The sequence below is a fragment of the Vespa mandarinia genome, chromosome 14 (genome assembly GCF_050613455.1).
Source record: "Vespa mandarinia isolate Hongniang chromosome 14, ASM5061345v1, whole genome shotgun sequence".
Lineage (NCBI taxonomy): Eukaryota > Metazoa > Arthropoda > Insecta > Hymenoptera > Vespidae > Vespa > Vespa mandarinia.
The window spans coordinates 4,162,501-4,177,059 of record NC_140823.1 but is presented as its reverse complement, the minus strand read 5'-3'; the positions used below and the strand labels follow the sequence as shown (position 1 = coordinate 4,177,059).

Sequence of the window (14,559 nt, the reverse complement as noted above, 5' to 3'; positions counted from 1 at the left end):
GGCGACACGCGAGGTCGCTCGAGATATCGCGAAACAAGTTGCGCGCAAGCGTTCATTTCTTATCATATTACAATTTCAATCTAATGTGATCATCTTCAAAATTCAAATTTATATCGATAAATTATATCGATAAATTACAAAATTAATTTGTTATATATTAAGTTCGAATTATTTTTTTATATAATAAAAAAAAAAAAAAAAAATAAATAAATAAATAAAACCGATTTGACACGTAGTCTGGGTTAAATCAAGTTTTCATTATCGGGCCGATTTTCATTCGTAACACGATATTGATTCGTTCGTTGAATTTTTCGACGAATTAAATATAGCTTACAAAAGTTATATCATCTTTTATAAATGAATTAATATGTAGCATTAATTATTGTTACTTCTGTTACTATTAATAAACGCAATATTGAATCGACACCAATGTCCCGCCCATTTCATAGTTGACGCATTCTACATAGGTGACACTACTATCGATTGTTACGAGTGCCCTCTGCTATCGTAACATCGTGTACTCGAAATTAAATACAAGACTTGGCTACGATTCCGACGGAATATTATCTTGAAGATTAAATCCTTTTCTTAAAAGGAATTTAATTGATTAACTATGTTATTTATAATTGTTTAATATTTTACGAAGTAAATCATTGTCGTCTGTCAGAAAAATCGTTTGTGATGAAAATATAAATTTAAATAATTTTATACCGTGATATCTTATTATGTATATATGTATATGAAACACAATAACTGTTGCATTCAGTCAGTGAATATACAGTTATGTGACTACTTCGTGGACGATAATATAAGATTTTTCTCTGACAGTTAACAGTGTAACGTAGCATAAGCCAGTGAATTATCGACTGACAAATAAAATCTGATAATAAATTGATTTTCTTAAGGCCCGGTCGATCTAAAGGTAGTTATATTTCTTTTTAATAAAAATTACAAATATAATACTTTAAGTTAGGTTACTAACCGGTATTTGAAACAAAAAAAAGAAAGAAAAAAAAAGGAAAACAAAAAAGAAAGAGAAAGAAAAAGCGTATATAAAAACATACTTCCTGTTCCTTCCAACCTACAATCATAGAGTAGTGTGGCACCGCCTTTCATTGCTGGCGTTTCACTTTTAGCTCGATCTGTCATTCGTTTAATTAAACGTGAATCATCCATGGTTACATTTAGACTCATTGCTTTACGATTATATGTAATCGATTATATATCATAGTATAATATATTAGAAAAAATTTAGATAAGTGCTGAATGTAAGTAGAATATGTTTGAATTTTTAATACTAACAAGATTTATGATTATTTTTTTAACTGCATATCACTTTCCTTTTTTAGATACGCTTTAGTTTACATATATTAAAAGAAAAACTATTCAATAATGTCAAAAAAGCCTGGAGCTACTCAAGCCATGCATAAAGTTATTATGGTTGGAAGTGGAGGTGTTGGAAAATCTGCTCTAACTTTACAATTTATGTATGATGAGGTATATAAACAAGGTTTTATAATTTTGAAATTGAATTAAATATTATTTAGATTATCGTAAAACGTATATGAAATAAAATAACACGTATATATGTATGGCGTGTATTGCTTTTTCAAATATAAATAAATTGATCTGTAATTAATAGCAATGAACAATGATATTAAATATTGAAATTAGTTTGTTGAAGATTATGAACCAACAAAGGCAGATTCCTATAGGAAAAAAGTTGTATTAGATGGAGAGGAAGTACAAATAGATATCTTAGATACAGCAGGACAAGAAGATTATGCGGCGATTCGAGATAATTATTTTCGCAGTGGAGAAGGATTTCTTTGTGTATTTTCTATAACAGAAGATGACAGTTTTCAAGCAACACAGGAATTTAGGTAGAAAATGTATAATTTTTAATTAAGAATTTTGCTCTCCCTCTCTCTCCCTCTCTCTCAGCACAAATGATAGAACTCCAAAGATATATATACATTTATTATATATGTCCTGTTATTTTTATTATATTTATTATATTTCAATAATTTTTATAAATAAAATTTATAAAAATACTATCAAATTTTATCAATGATGATAAATATGCAGATTAGCTTGTCTAAAATTTGATAGAGGAACTTTTCTTGTTTCATAGAGAACAGATTCTCAGAGTAAAAAATGACGAGAACATTCCATTTTTATTAGTGGGAAATAAAAGTGACCTACAAGAGAAAAGGAAAGTCAGTTTGGCAGAAGCACAAGCCCGGTCACAGCAATGGGGTGTACCTTATGTAGAAACAAGTGCAAAAACAAAGGAAAATGTTGATAAGGTAGGAATTACTGATTCTATTTAAATATATTACACTTCCAGTAAATGATAAAGGATACACGGAAAACAGTTCAAGTAACTGTGATATAATAGTAAAGAAACTATTATTCGTAATGTCTGATTATTTAAAATTGGAAATAAATTACAATGACTATACATTTTATTTTCAATAGGATGATTGCATAAGTTTTAATGCGTAAATATAGTGCTGTTCATTAATTCTGCTCGCTCTACTGCCGTACATTTTGTTTTTATATAAATACATCTCTTGAAGACTTAGAAACATAATTCTTTTGTTTTTGTGCCTTCAATTTCCAGAAGCATTTAACTGACCATAAAATGGGTTTATAACCAAATTAATCATAAGGAAATGGGAAGGGAATATTGCTAAGTTCGCTATCACTTTTGAAACTTTACTTTCACTGGTAATATGGAATACAAAAGAATACTACTTATGAATCTTCATGGTGTATCCTAGAGAAAGTAATATGAAGGTACAGTAGAAAAGGGTTGAGGGCGTGCATTGATGGACAGCACTGTAAAGTGTACATGGAATGTTTTGTTTGCTATACAGTGTGAATCATACACATTAACTCTTTTTTGCTAGTAGCTTAATTAAATAATTCATAGTAAACATCTCATTCGCAGAAATTAAACTAACTTACACAAAATGTAATATAATTATGATATTATAGTTTATGTCATTTCATATATCATTATATACTATCAATATCCATAACATTTCTTACTATACAATGCCACAGTCGTAAAATCATATATTGTGGATGACTAATATTTTTTGTAGTAGCATATACTTACTATTCATGTATGATGTGTTTTTGTAGTATGCAACAAATGCTGACAAAAAATGCAGAATTATAATAGAATCTTAATCTTCCTAAAGATCTGGAGTAAATTCCTGAGCTAATCACTGGAAAAACTGTATTAATAACTAAAGATATTGGTTAAGTGAGATAATAAGTAAAATGCATTGCATTGTTAATTTACCTTATTAACCTTTTATGCTTCTACAATTATGTTTTTATTTTGACAAGAAATATGCAAAGAACGAATTTCTTTTAACTAGCACTTTTACTAAACTCCCAATTAATAACCAAAATGTTATATAGGTTAATTCATGTAATGTGCTATAACATACAAATTCCACCTTTAATATTTATCATCACTATCTTTATATCATCAGAGGAATGGCATGTAGCTCATGATTCATCATTTCTTAGATTAGATGACATGGAAATTCCACTTTTCACAGAAAAATTGTCGAGATATGATAAGCCTGACACTTGAATCATTTATGATTAATACAATTAAAAAATATGTATTATAATGTCTTTAATTTAATATACATTATTTGATTATATATTATTAAGAGCATGTAAACACACCGTAATAAGCTCTGCCTGATTTTATATTTATATTACGTATATTTTTGTGAATGTATTGTGAATGTATTTATTATCATTGTTGTGTACGTGCTTTGTGATAAAAACAAAACAAAAAAAAACATAGTAGTGTGTGACTATATTTATATTATATGCACAAAAGTAATTTCTATCATATATCTCCTATGGTTGAAACATAATAATTGAAATAACATTAAAGCTTTGAGACAGCATCATTGCATATTTGCAGGTGTTTTTCGACTTGATGCGTGAAATAAGGTCACGCAAGATTGAAGACAAGTCAGCAAGTAATGGCCGTGAAAAGGATCGTGCCAAGCGGAAGAAAAAGAAGTGCATTATTCTATAGGTTTGCTATTTTTTTCACAGCGCTTTTTTTAAGTTTGAGAAAAAATCAAAATGAACAATATTATAGATAATTTATAAAAGAAATTTATAAATATGCCTTTGTGCAGTTATATTCGAAAAATAAGATATGTTGAAGATAATTAAAAATGATATTTAATGTTATCATCTTCTGTATATTAATGTTAATACTCTCAACTTTGTTTTCTTATACATTACGTTTGTAAATTAAATCAAAAAAAAAAAAAAAAGAAAGAAAGAAAGAAAAGAAAAAATATTAAAAATTTGATTACACATATATAAGTGATAATAAAATGATAAGTTAGATAATTTTATGTGTCTGTGAAAATAATGTAAGAGAAACATAAAAAATAATTTTTTGTTAGACATGTCTAATTTTTCAACAACATATGCCGCCATTTCTTTAAAAATGATATATGAAACATATGATATAACAAAATATAATTACATTGATGTCGTGCAAGGCCTTAATTAGATTTATAGTAGAATGTGTGCACTTTGCTTTTCTAAGTATTATGATAATATGTATATTGGCATAAAATGACATGCTATTGCACTAATCCTGTAGTTCTATGTTTTGTTTCACAAGGCCTAGATTTGATGTGCTTGAAAAAAAATATCTATTTATATAGCATACTTGCAATATAATATGTAGAACATATATTAGGTTTCTGCTCTCACTATAATATATATAAATTTATTCTTTTTCCTTTTAAAACATAGTAATTTCAAATTTATATTTATATTCCATAATTATTCTTCTGTTAATTGATAATGTTTGACTAGCTGTTCAATATTTTAATACCCTCTGTTGTATTTACTCTATGGCTTTTATGCTTTCCAATTCCTGTCACATTTTTCATTGCATGAAACAAATCCGTGTACCATATCTTTATTTATCGCAATAAACAATTTTTTGTTGACAATTCAAGGAACCATTCAGTATTTCCTAATGGATTTTGTTAATAAAATCTCAATTATAAATTATTTTTTTTTAGCAATCAACGAGATCCCAATTTTTAGACAGAACAATAGCAGAATTGAAAATAATTCTATCAAATAAATTACAAGAGATTAAGAATATAAAATTACTGAAGTGTATAATAATATAATATTCTAATGTTTTCTGACAAAATTCTAATAATTTCGATTTCAGTATTAATATATGTATAATGTATGAAAAATAATATAATAAGATATGAATATTATTTTCATTTATTACAGGTATTTTTTGATTTAATGCGGGCAATAGCTGCTCGTAAAGCGCAAGAAAATCAAGTGGATGGGGATGAACGTAAGAAAAAGACAAAGTGCTGCATCTTGCTCTAACAAAGTAAAAAAAAAAAAAAAAAAAAAGAAAAAGAAAAGAAAGAAAGAAAGAAAAGAAAAGTATATAGCTTATATCTAACGCCCAATTTCTGAAACATGCATAAAAGAACAGTATTTATATACATTTTGTGACACTTTACACAGTAATATGACAATTTATAATTTTTATTATAATCTTTATCACCTATTAAAATGTTAAGAAACTACTGAATGTGTATCAAGCTTTAGCAAAACGTAGATAGGCTTATAATTATACTCTAATACTGAAGAGTGTTACGACAACTTGACCTTATTAAGAGACATAGTTCCTATCTTGAAAGGTTTGCAATATAATTAATAGATCGTAGAATTTGTTTGACTAGAAGACTCTTATAAGTAGTTTTCTATCGAGTGGAAAAGATAAATGAGGAAGTAATAGTAATACTTGACAGTATATACACATTTGCAAATAAGCATTTTTCATAATTGCAAGCATATCTTGAAACATTAACCCATTAATGCTTAGCAAAATTTGACGTCTTCTTGTTCTAAGAATATTATGAATTAAATTGCATATTTTTTTTCCTGTATTATTATTGCCATTATATAAAAAAAAATCAGGCAGCTAGTGAAATACTTAAGGTCAAAATTAAAATGAAGATTTTGTTTTTATAGCATATTCATTTCCTGTAATGTATAGTTATGTATTAAGTTATGATGCTATTATCATTATTTTATCACAATACATTTTTCATTATAATACAAAAGCTTTATCATAATTTTATCACATTTATCCATTATGTCATTATGCGATAATGAAGATATCGCTCATTTTGAGATAAAGGTCCAATATAAGTAAAAACAAAGGAAAAACACATGCACACGTATTATGAGTGGTGCCTGTATTAAAAGGATTGCTATGTAACTTTACTCGTACAACGAATAATCGCAAAATTTTGCCACAATTTTAATTACAGTACTTGTAAGTTAAGAAAATTGTTTTCACTGGTATTATGATCAAGTGTTTTATCTCATAAGTGTTAAAATTGAAGTTAACTTTATGCTTATTATTTATGACCAATAAAATTTTAGTTAATAATATTTATGGACTGATCGTTTGATGTAATTGCTTATTACATATATATATATATATATATATATATATATATATATTTATGTAAAAGAACTGAATTCATCTAACAATTAAATAATAATTTGTAGACTTATAATATAATAGGTAATGTGCTCTCTTTCTATATATATATGGTAAACACAGTATAGAAGATTAATGCGCATTACTTAAGATATATTGGAAATCAAAAGCCAGATGAGCATTCAATTAATATGACTTACTTTATTGCACCAAATGACCTTTGCTATACAATAACTTAAGAAAGTACATGAATGAGTTATGAATTCATGAGAAAATGTTTTTTAATATTTAACTTTAGTAGATTAAATATATACTTCCTATGTTTAAATGTTTACTTCCTATCTTTTCTTATAAACCTGTGTTCATACATAATTGTAAAAAATATTATAAATTTCAAATGTACTTTTTAAATCTATTTAAAACTATGGTAATTTTTGTTTTTTTTATATTGCATTCCTGACTAGTGTGCTAGTTCAAAATAATGGTTAACATATATAAAGAAAATATTGAGGAATACGACGTATAGCTAAATTATAATTATAGACACACGAAGAGGACATATATATATATATATGTATGTATATATATATATATTAAGTATTTCGTTGATGACTAATATATTACATCGTTCTCATGATGTAAATACAATATACGCAAATTATCACGCGCGCTCTTTCATGCGCATGTTTTGGGTAATAATTTATCAAAGAGGGCGCTCTTAAACGTTCAATTTATAAAAATATTTCAATGTGGTCACTTTCTCTAGTAAAAAAAAAAACATTATACTTACCTAAGATGGCTAATATAACTGAGCGATAAATGTACGATTATAAAAAATGATATATTTTTCAATTTCTTAAATAAACATTGCGTTTAATCTTTTGCTTGTAATTAATCCTCGTTGTTTAATTAAATTCAAACTAATTCTCGATATATATTTGTTATTTCTTAAGGAATGATACGCAGTGGAATCTTGGCAATTACCAAAGTAAGCAGCAGGTGTTGGGAATATCTGAAGTAGCCATATGTGGTACCAATCCGCAAGTTTAAAATCGCATCTTGGTGTAGTGGCGATGAGTGAAGGAGCGTATGTACAATAGCCTTGAGAAAGAATATTTTATTCAGGGACACGCGGTATATACTTAATTTATAAAATAATACGGGTACTTAAATGAGAAGTGATTTTGTAGATATATAAACGTATCGGATATATCACTTGTGATGAAGTTAGTTTAATAACGTATAATCGATTGCACTTGTGGCAACGTACTCAACAAATCATCATCATCATCATCATCATCATCTCCGAACGATGCCAACATCCCGGTTGTGATAATTGTAATTTTGAGCACATTCACGACCGCGCGTCGGAATTAGACGGGACACAGGGGATTAATAAAGTTTTGATATTTATATACAAAAGCTAGATAAAGCTTGGTGTGAGATACATATTTAATAATAAGACGAAGTTAACCTAAAATGCGAGGGGTCGTGGACGCTGATGTTATTGTACTGATTAGTGTTCAATTATTGTATTGGTGTTGTGATATTGTATCGGCAAGTGGCGGAGCTTTAGATCCAAATACGCACATTCAAACCGGGGCTTCCAGTAGCTCCCACTCAAAAACGCCAACTTTTACAGCATCTCTTGCCGATGGTTTGGCACAAGTCGTTCTTCACGAGCCGAGTAAGTTTCTTGTTTTGATCTGGACGTTCTGCTTCATTTTTATTATTCTTTTTCATCTAATGCCAACGCTAAAACATTCATTGTTACAGCATAACAAATTTCGATTATTAATCTCACCTCTAATATCCTTAAAATAATTAAAATAACTGTCATGTATAATATAAAATTTTACATACGTAATGAAAGAATATAGGTGTATACGTTCGTTGTATTTTAGATTAGGCATTCTCCCAATTATTCACGTTTAAATATATGTACTTAATGATTCAGTATAACAGCGAAATCGTCTGCAGATTCGAGAAATTCTAAAGAAATAACTCTAAGAATAATAACTGTTAGTGCATGCATATATATTAACTATACAATTTTATTATACTTGAAATTTTTTTTTTTTTTATATTTTATTTTATTTTATTTTATTTTTCTTTTATTTCTGATTTATCCTCTACTATCTCTATTGTCAATATTTTAATGTGAATTTGGAAATGTAGAAAAATATTCATACACAATACTCGACACCATTCATAACAATACATGAATATTTATTATTTCTTGTAATTGCTTTTAGCTTGGGTAGTACTATTTAAGTCATTGATGTACATCATTATTACGAAGAATCATAATATCTTGATGACCTTGTCACACTGTAATTGACTTAGTGGCGACATAATACTTGCTAGCATTTTTTTAACATAGGTATATTCATTTTTTTATCCAACACTAATATTACATTGTTTGTTTTGATCATGTTTACTAAATTTCTCCCTTATTTTTTTTTTCTTTTTTTCTTCTTTTTATTTTCAAATTGATAAATGGATGATAGAATATAAAAAATTTTTACAGCTACTGAAACTTGCAACGATGATATAACTTGTTTAAGAATGGCTACTCAAGATCGACTGGGTTTAGAAGCAATTAAATTATTGCACAGTCAGTTAGACGACGATGCTAATGGAAATATAGATCTTTCAGAATCAGACGATGTAAGATGATGTATTAGTTATATATATTTTTATTCATAATTTAATGTATAGTTAAAGTATATATTTAAACATGCTTATCTGTGACAGTTTTTAAGAGAAGAATTACAATATGAAGCTGGTTATGAGAGAAGACAAAGAGCTTTTCATCATAATGATGATATGCATATTAGTGTACGTGAACTTTGGGAGGCTTGGCTAAGATCGGAGGTATGAATATGCAATATTATTTACTTTATATTCTATAATCGAATATGCATATTATATTTGTAGGAATACCATTTATAATAACAACTTTCTAATTAGGTTCATAATTGGACTATAGAACAAACATCAGAATGGTTGACTACAAATGTTGAGCTTCCTCAGTATGTACCTACATTTATACAACATCGTGTGACTGGTGCTACATTGCCAAGGTAGTATAATTACTTATAAGCATTAAACGCGTAGGAATTCAAAATTCCATAACAAATTTTTCTGCTTTCATCATTTTCTTAATAAAAAATGTATCATTATCATTTATTAAAATATTCTCTTCATCAAACAGAGTTATTAAAACTTATGTATGAAGTGAGTGTAAAAATATCATTATGATTTGTTCATATTCTTATATCAATTAGTATTGATAATTTTACTCATTATTTTAACTCATGTTTTTCTTTCATAATTAGCATTATTTTTTTGGTTAATTAATATAATAAAAAATTGTAATTATATTAAGAAATAATGCGTTGAATAATTCCCATTGCAAAATTAAATTTAAAGACTTTGAAATCAAATTAAAAATATAAATTGAAAAAATGTTTTATATTATTGAAAGAATATTCATTGTTTGATTATATATGTGTAAGATATTACATTATAGTTTCATGTTATATTTTGACTTTTTTTTAGGAGTAAAACAAATTTTTAACCAGAAATGTTCAACTGCCGTATCTTTTCTTCCACCTACTTAGCAATACAATAGTAGGAGATAAATAATCTGCCCTTCCTTGGAATACATGGCTATGATAGAAAAATTTTTTAGTTTCAATCTCTCCTTTGAAGCTTATATATGTGATACTGTTACATAATATGTACAATGTATTCGGTTGAACTTCTAATAATCTGAGATTTTTTAAGGACATTGTTCATGCATAAAATATAAATCATGGAGAGTGACTAGTAGTTGAATTTTGATAAAAGCGCTATTATTTAATAATATATATATATATATATATATATATATATATATATATATATATATATATAATAACAGAAAGAGAAAATTAAAAAGCAGCATTTTTTTTTTTTTTTTTTTTTTTTTTTTTTTTTTTTTTTTTTTTGTTTTTATATATATATATCTTTCATTAATTTTGTTAGTAATACTATCACGTGCTTTATAGCATTGGATTCATTATTAGTACTATTAGTTATGAAACAAAACTTTGCCATATAATAGATAGCAGGAGAGGTGAGTAAAGGATAAAAAGCAACAAACGATTTATTTTCACTCACACTCCTTTGTATTTCAATTATGTTCTTTATAAAAATGGTACATATTCGATAAAAGAATCCTTTCTTGATTATTATAGTAAAGAAAGCAAGTCTCTCAAATCCGTCGATACTTTAGCCAATATTATTTGACGACATATTTCCTAGACATAGTCTTTTGATGTTTTTAGACGCATTCCTGAGACACACTCTCAGTCTTGCTTATAATATCTAAAGGATACATGGCTGTACCACGGAATACTAATGGATCTGGCTAAGAGGCAAATTTATATGATCGGGTTCTCTACATCAATATGAAGAAAATTGAGAAATGGAAAAATACAGTGACTTCCTCTATGGGTTGTGCCATTTGTAATCGGGGTATGTAACGAAGTTAATTATAGCGATGAATCTATAATTCAATGAAATCCTGAAAGATATGCAAATGATGTTTAAAAAATTAAGGAATCAAATTAGGATTTAAAACAAATTATTTCTTAAGTGTACTATGCACAATATTCGTATAAAGAACAATTTTTAATAAACTTATGTTTCTACATAAAATATCATAAAATCATATATAGCACGTATATTTTTTTTATCATCAATAAGATGAAGTTGTACTCTCTCGGCACTACGTCAGAAACAATTAGGCAAATAAAAGAAGTTCTTTGTATAAGAGTTGTAAAATTAAAAATACTTCTTTAAAGATCACCAAATTTTATGTACCAAATGATGAATATATATAACCGAATTATAAATATATGTAACAGTATCATCATTTAATTGAAATTATAAGATAGTGATTAGCCACTACTGTTCCATCGAGAGAGGGACGACAAAAGGTATTGGAAGAAAAGATGCGAACTTCTTCAATTTATGTAATAACAAGTTTATATAGTATAATACAACAACAAATATTTGTAATCATAAATTGACAAATATTTGTTGTGTAAGTCAAATAAATTTTAAAACTATGTAAAATAAAGGATAATGGTAAGAATAATATATATATTTAGGAAGTAGAAATATATTTTAATATTCTTCATTTTGCTTTCTGTTTTGAATTACAAGGTAGAATCATTGATTTATAAAGGACAATCTATTGGTGTATAATTAGTTTTTATTTTAATTATATAGTACATGCATGGTTCAATTTATCACAAATTTCAAAGCCATACAATTCTACAATTATTCTTAAGTTTTGTATACCTGTATATTTTTATCAGGGAATTACTTCATATTATTATCAATTTTCCTATACTAATTCCTAATTTGTAGGAATATATGTTATTGTTAGATTTAGACCTTTTATATCTGTAGAAGTTCATGGAATTTATAATATAATGTTTATATTTTCTTAAAAAGATAGAGATATTAGTATATGCTTTATTATTTATTACACATATATATATATATATCATTACTAACAATTCATTTTAATATGCCATTGATTTTACTTACATATTTTGTAAAAATATATAAGCACTCAATAACAAAGAAATTGACATAATTGCATGTGTATTATTAATATTTTAGACATTATATATATATTTCCTTTTTTGATGTCATTAGATTGGCTGTCAACAATATGCACTACCTTAGTAATATTTTGGGAGTTAAAGATCCCATACACAAGCAAAAAATTGCTTTGAAAGCAATGGATGTTGTACTTTTTGGTCCTCCAAAAGGTAATATTCCTATTACATTGCTGGATAGATATAGATGTATATATATATAAACATGAAATATATTTTATTTCTTCTTAACAATGATATCAACAGATACTGGACATGGCATTAAAGATTTAATATTGATCACGTTATTATTTGGAGCACTTATTGGATGCTGGTATGTATATCAACAAAAAAAAAGTTCACAGAAACACTTGCATAGAATGATGAAAGATATGGAAAGTTTACATAAAGCGGAACTTGCATTGGAAGATTTGCAGGTACACCTTTATAATAATAATAATAATGATAATAATAATAATAATAATAATAATAATAATAATAATAATAATAATAATAATAATAATAATAATATTTATATATTCAATATAATATATTTATGCCCAAATAATTATTTCTAATAGTATTATATCGCTTGTAGAAAGAATTAGAAAGAGCAAGAATGGAACAGGAGTCTGCGACCACTGAAAAAAAGAATTTAGAAAAACGTTTACAAGATGGCAGTTTGGGATTACATACTTCATATTCTGATGTTGAAGTTTCACAGTTAAAAGCAGAAATTGAAGTTAATACAATAACAATGTATATTTATGAAAATTTAATATTTAATTTCAAGTTTTATATTGCAATATAAATTTGCAGATGTTGAAAGTAGAATTACAAAGAGCAGAAGGTGAACTAGAAGATAGATGTTGGTCGCCACCTGCTGGCCTTCAACATTGGTTGCAATTGACTCATGAAATTGAAAATAAAGCATATACAAAGAAAAAGATTTCAGCCGAAAAACAATTGCAACAAGCACGAGAAGCGGTAAGTGAATTATTAAATATCATCTTTATGTCAACTATTTGTCAATAATATGCATTATCTATTAGTGCGAGAAATTACGAAAAAAACGATCGAGTTTAGTTGGAGCATTTGTTTCTACTCATGGAAAGTCTATTGACGAGGTCGATAAAAGTATAGTCGAAGCAAGAACAGCATTAAATGAAGTTACAGTTGAATTGCAAGAACGTGTGCATCGTTGGAAACAAATTGAACTTTTATGTGGTTTCAACATAATTAATAACAATGGTTTGAACTATTTAGAAACTGTATTATACAGAGGAGCATCTAATGGTAGAGGTTTTGGATTAAGAGGTATTAAATGTATAATATATTACATATGTATTATATTTTCATTAAAAAATTTTTATTCTTATATTTTATTTATTATTTATTATTTCTAGGTCGACTCAGTAGTCAAGATGATTTAGATGACGAGACAAGTTCAATATATACATCATCGTCTCCTGGTGCTGCAGGTAAGATAGACATGGAGATGCATGAAAACTTAGACTGATTAATTTTGTTTCAACATGCAAGTACTACGTACTTTTAGTGCGTTTCGTAGAAATCATATTTTAATTATTTTGAACTATATAAATACCTGTAGTATTGAAAGTTCAAGTTATTCAAATGTTTGTTCTTTTAGTATTACTCATAATTCTATTTTGTTCTTGTTCAATATACATTTGATTTATAAATGTACAAAAAAAAATATATATATATATATATACACACATACGTCATTTTTATAAAATGCAATTACTGTATGGATAAATTAAGTGGATTGTAGATACATAATATTTCTTTATTAGAATAGAATACTAAAATTGATAACTAAAGAACCTGTGTTATATTTACAACTAAAGAACCTGTGTTATTTACAGTTATCCCTTTGTTTTGATATTGTTATTTTGTGAATTGATTGTAAAAAGTTATGCCATACGGCATTATTATTCACAGGTATATTGGAGAATATGAATTGGAAGGAATCATCTATACCACCTGACTCGTCGAGTGGTGAAACAGGTAAGGACACTCCACCCGAAGTCGTTCATTTTACGTTGGGCGACGGCAACGAAGAAAGTACTATGGTACCATCGATTAAAGAGAAGACCGGTATGATTCGATCATATAGCCAAGAAACCAACATGGCCATAGTTGACGATAAAACAAATTCATCATTCCTATCAAAGACTTCATATTCGGAAAACTCATTAGATACGTCTGAGAAATCGGGCTATCGTGGTGTCATAGCGAAAAGGCCATTTAAAGAACTACCCACTGTGATGTCGATGGATGATGAAACATTATCGACAGATTCCAATTCGACTGCTGACA

General features: G+C 27.2%; 2 protein-coding genes across 9 annotated transcripts in view; both read left to right on the top strand.

Moving 5' to 3' along the window:
• Positions 1–537: 537 nt before the first annotated feature.
• Positions 538–7,644, top strand: Rala (Ras-like protein A). 7 transcript variants are annotated; one of them, XM_085661195.1, is made up of 7 exons: positions 538–922; positions 1,137–1,268; positions 1,350–1,497; positions 1,675–1,883; positions 2,135–2,309; positions 5,320–5,389; positions 7,510–7,644. In XM_085661195.1, exons 3-7 carry the CDS (start codon positions 1,393–1,395, stop codon positions 7,575–7,577), a joined length of 627 nt encoding a protein of 208 aa, XP_085517321.1. In that variant the 5' UTR covers positions 538–922; positions 1,137–1,268; positions 1,350–1,392; the 3' UTR covers positions 7,578–7,644. The 7 variants fall into 7 exon arrangements, 6 of the variants coding, with proteins under 6 accessions (XP_085517321.1, XP_035718769.2, XP_085517323.1 ...); XM_035862876.2 differs by lacking the exon at positions 1,137–1,268; XR_004837775.2 differs by lacking the exons at positions 1,137–1,268; positions 5,320–5,389; positions 7,510–7,644 and adding exons at positions 2,627–2,802; positions 3,962–4,084 and having other exon boundaries at positions 543–922.
• A 389-nt stretch (positions 7,645–8,033) lies between these two features.
• Positions 8,034–14,559, top strand: part of Stim (stromal interaction molecule) — a 7,174-nt gene continuing 648 nt past the window's right edge. Inside the window, exons 1-12 of one of the 2 annotated variants that reach the window (XM_035862863.2) lie at positions 8,102–8,243; positions 8,812–8,939; positions 9,087–9,226; positions 9,314–9,433; positions 9,530–9,642; positions 12,275–12,390; positions 12,484–12,653; positions 12,815–12,958; positions 13,036–13,203; positions 13,269–13,533; positions 13,623–13,697; positions 14,182–14,559. The exon at positions 14,182–14,559 is cut by the window's right edge and continues 648 nt beyond it. In XM_035862863.2, the coding sequence (XP_035718756.1) occupies positions 9,125–9,226; positions 9,314–9,433; positions 9,530–9,642; positions 12,275–12,390; positions 12,484–12,653; positions 12,815–12,958; positions 13,036–13,203; positions 13,269–13,533; positions 13,623–13,697; positions 14,182–14,559 (1,651 nt within the window). In that variant the 5' untranslated portion in view covers positions 8,102–8,243; positions 8,812–8,939; positions 9,087–9,124. Of the gene's footprint in view, positions 8,244–8,811; positions 8,940–9,086; positions 9,227–9,313; positions 9,434–9,529; positions 9,643–12,274; positions 12,391–12,483; positions 12,654–12,814; positions 12,959–13,035; positions 13,204–13,268; positions 13,534–13,622; positions 13,698–14,181 lie in introns of both variants that reach the window. The other variant, XM_035862860.2, reaches the window with a different exon arrangement.

Excerpts from the sequence above, each read along its gene's own strand:
- Rala (XM_035862876.2), top strand. The coding sequence starts at position 1,393 with ATGTCAAAAAAGCCTGGAGCTACTCAAGCCATGCATAAAGTTATTATG. Across the intron at positions 2,310-5,319 it reads CAAAGGAAAATGTTGATAAG|GTATTTTTTGATTTAATGCG; the intron begins GTAGGAATTACT and ends CATTTATTACAG. Across the intron at positions 5,390-7,509 it reads TCAAGTGGATGGGGATGAAC|GAATGATACGCAGTGGAATC; the intron begins GTAAGAAAAAGA and ends TTATTTCTTAAG.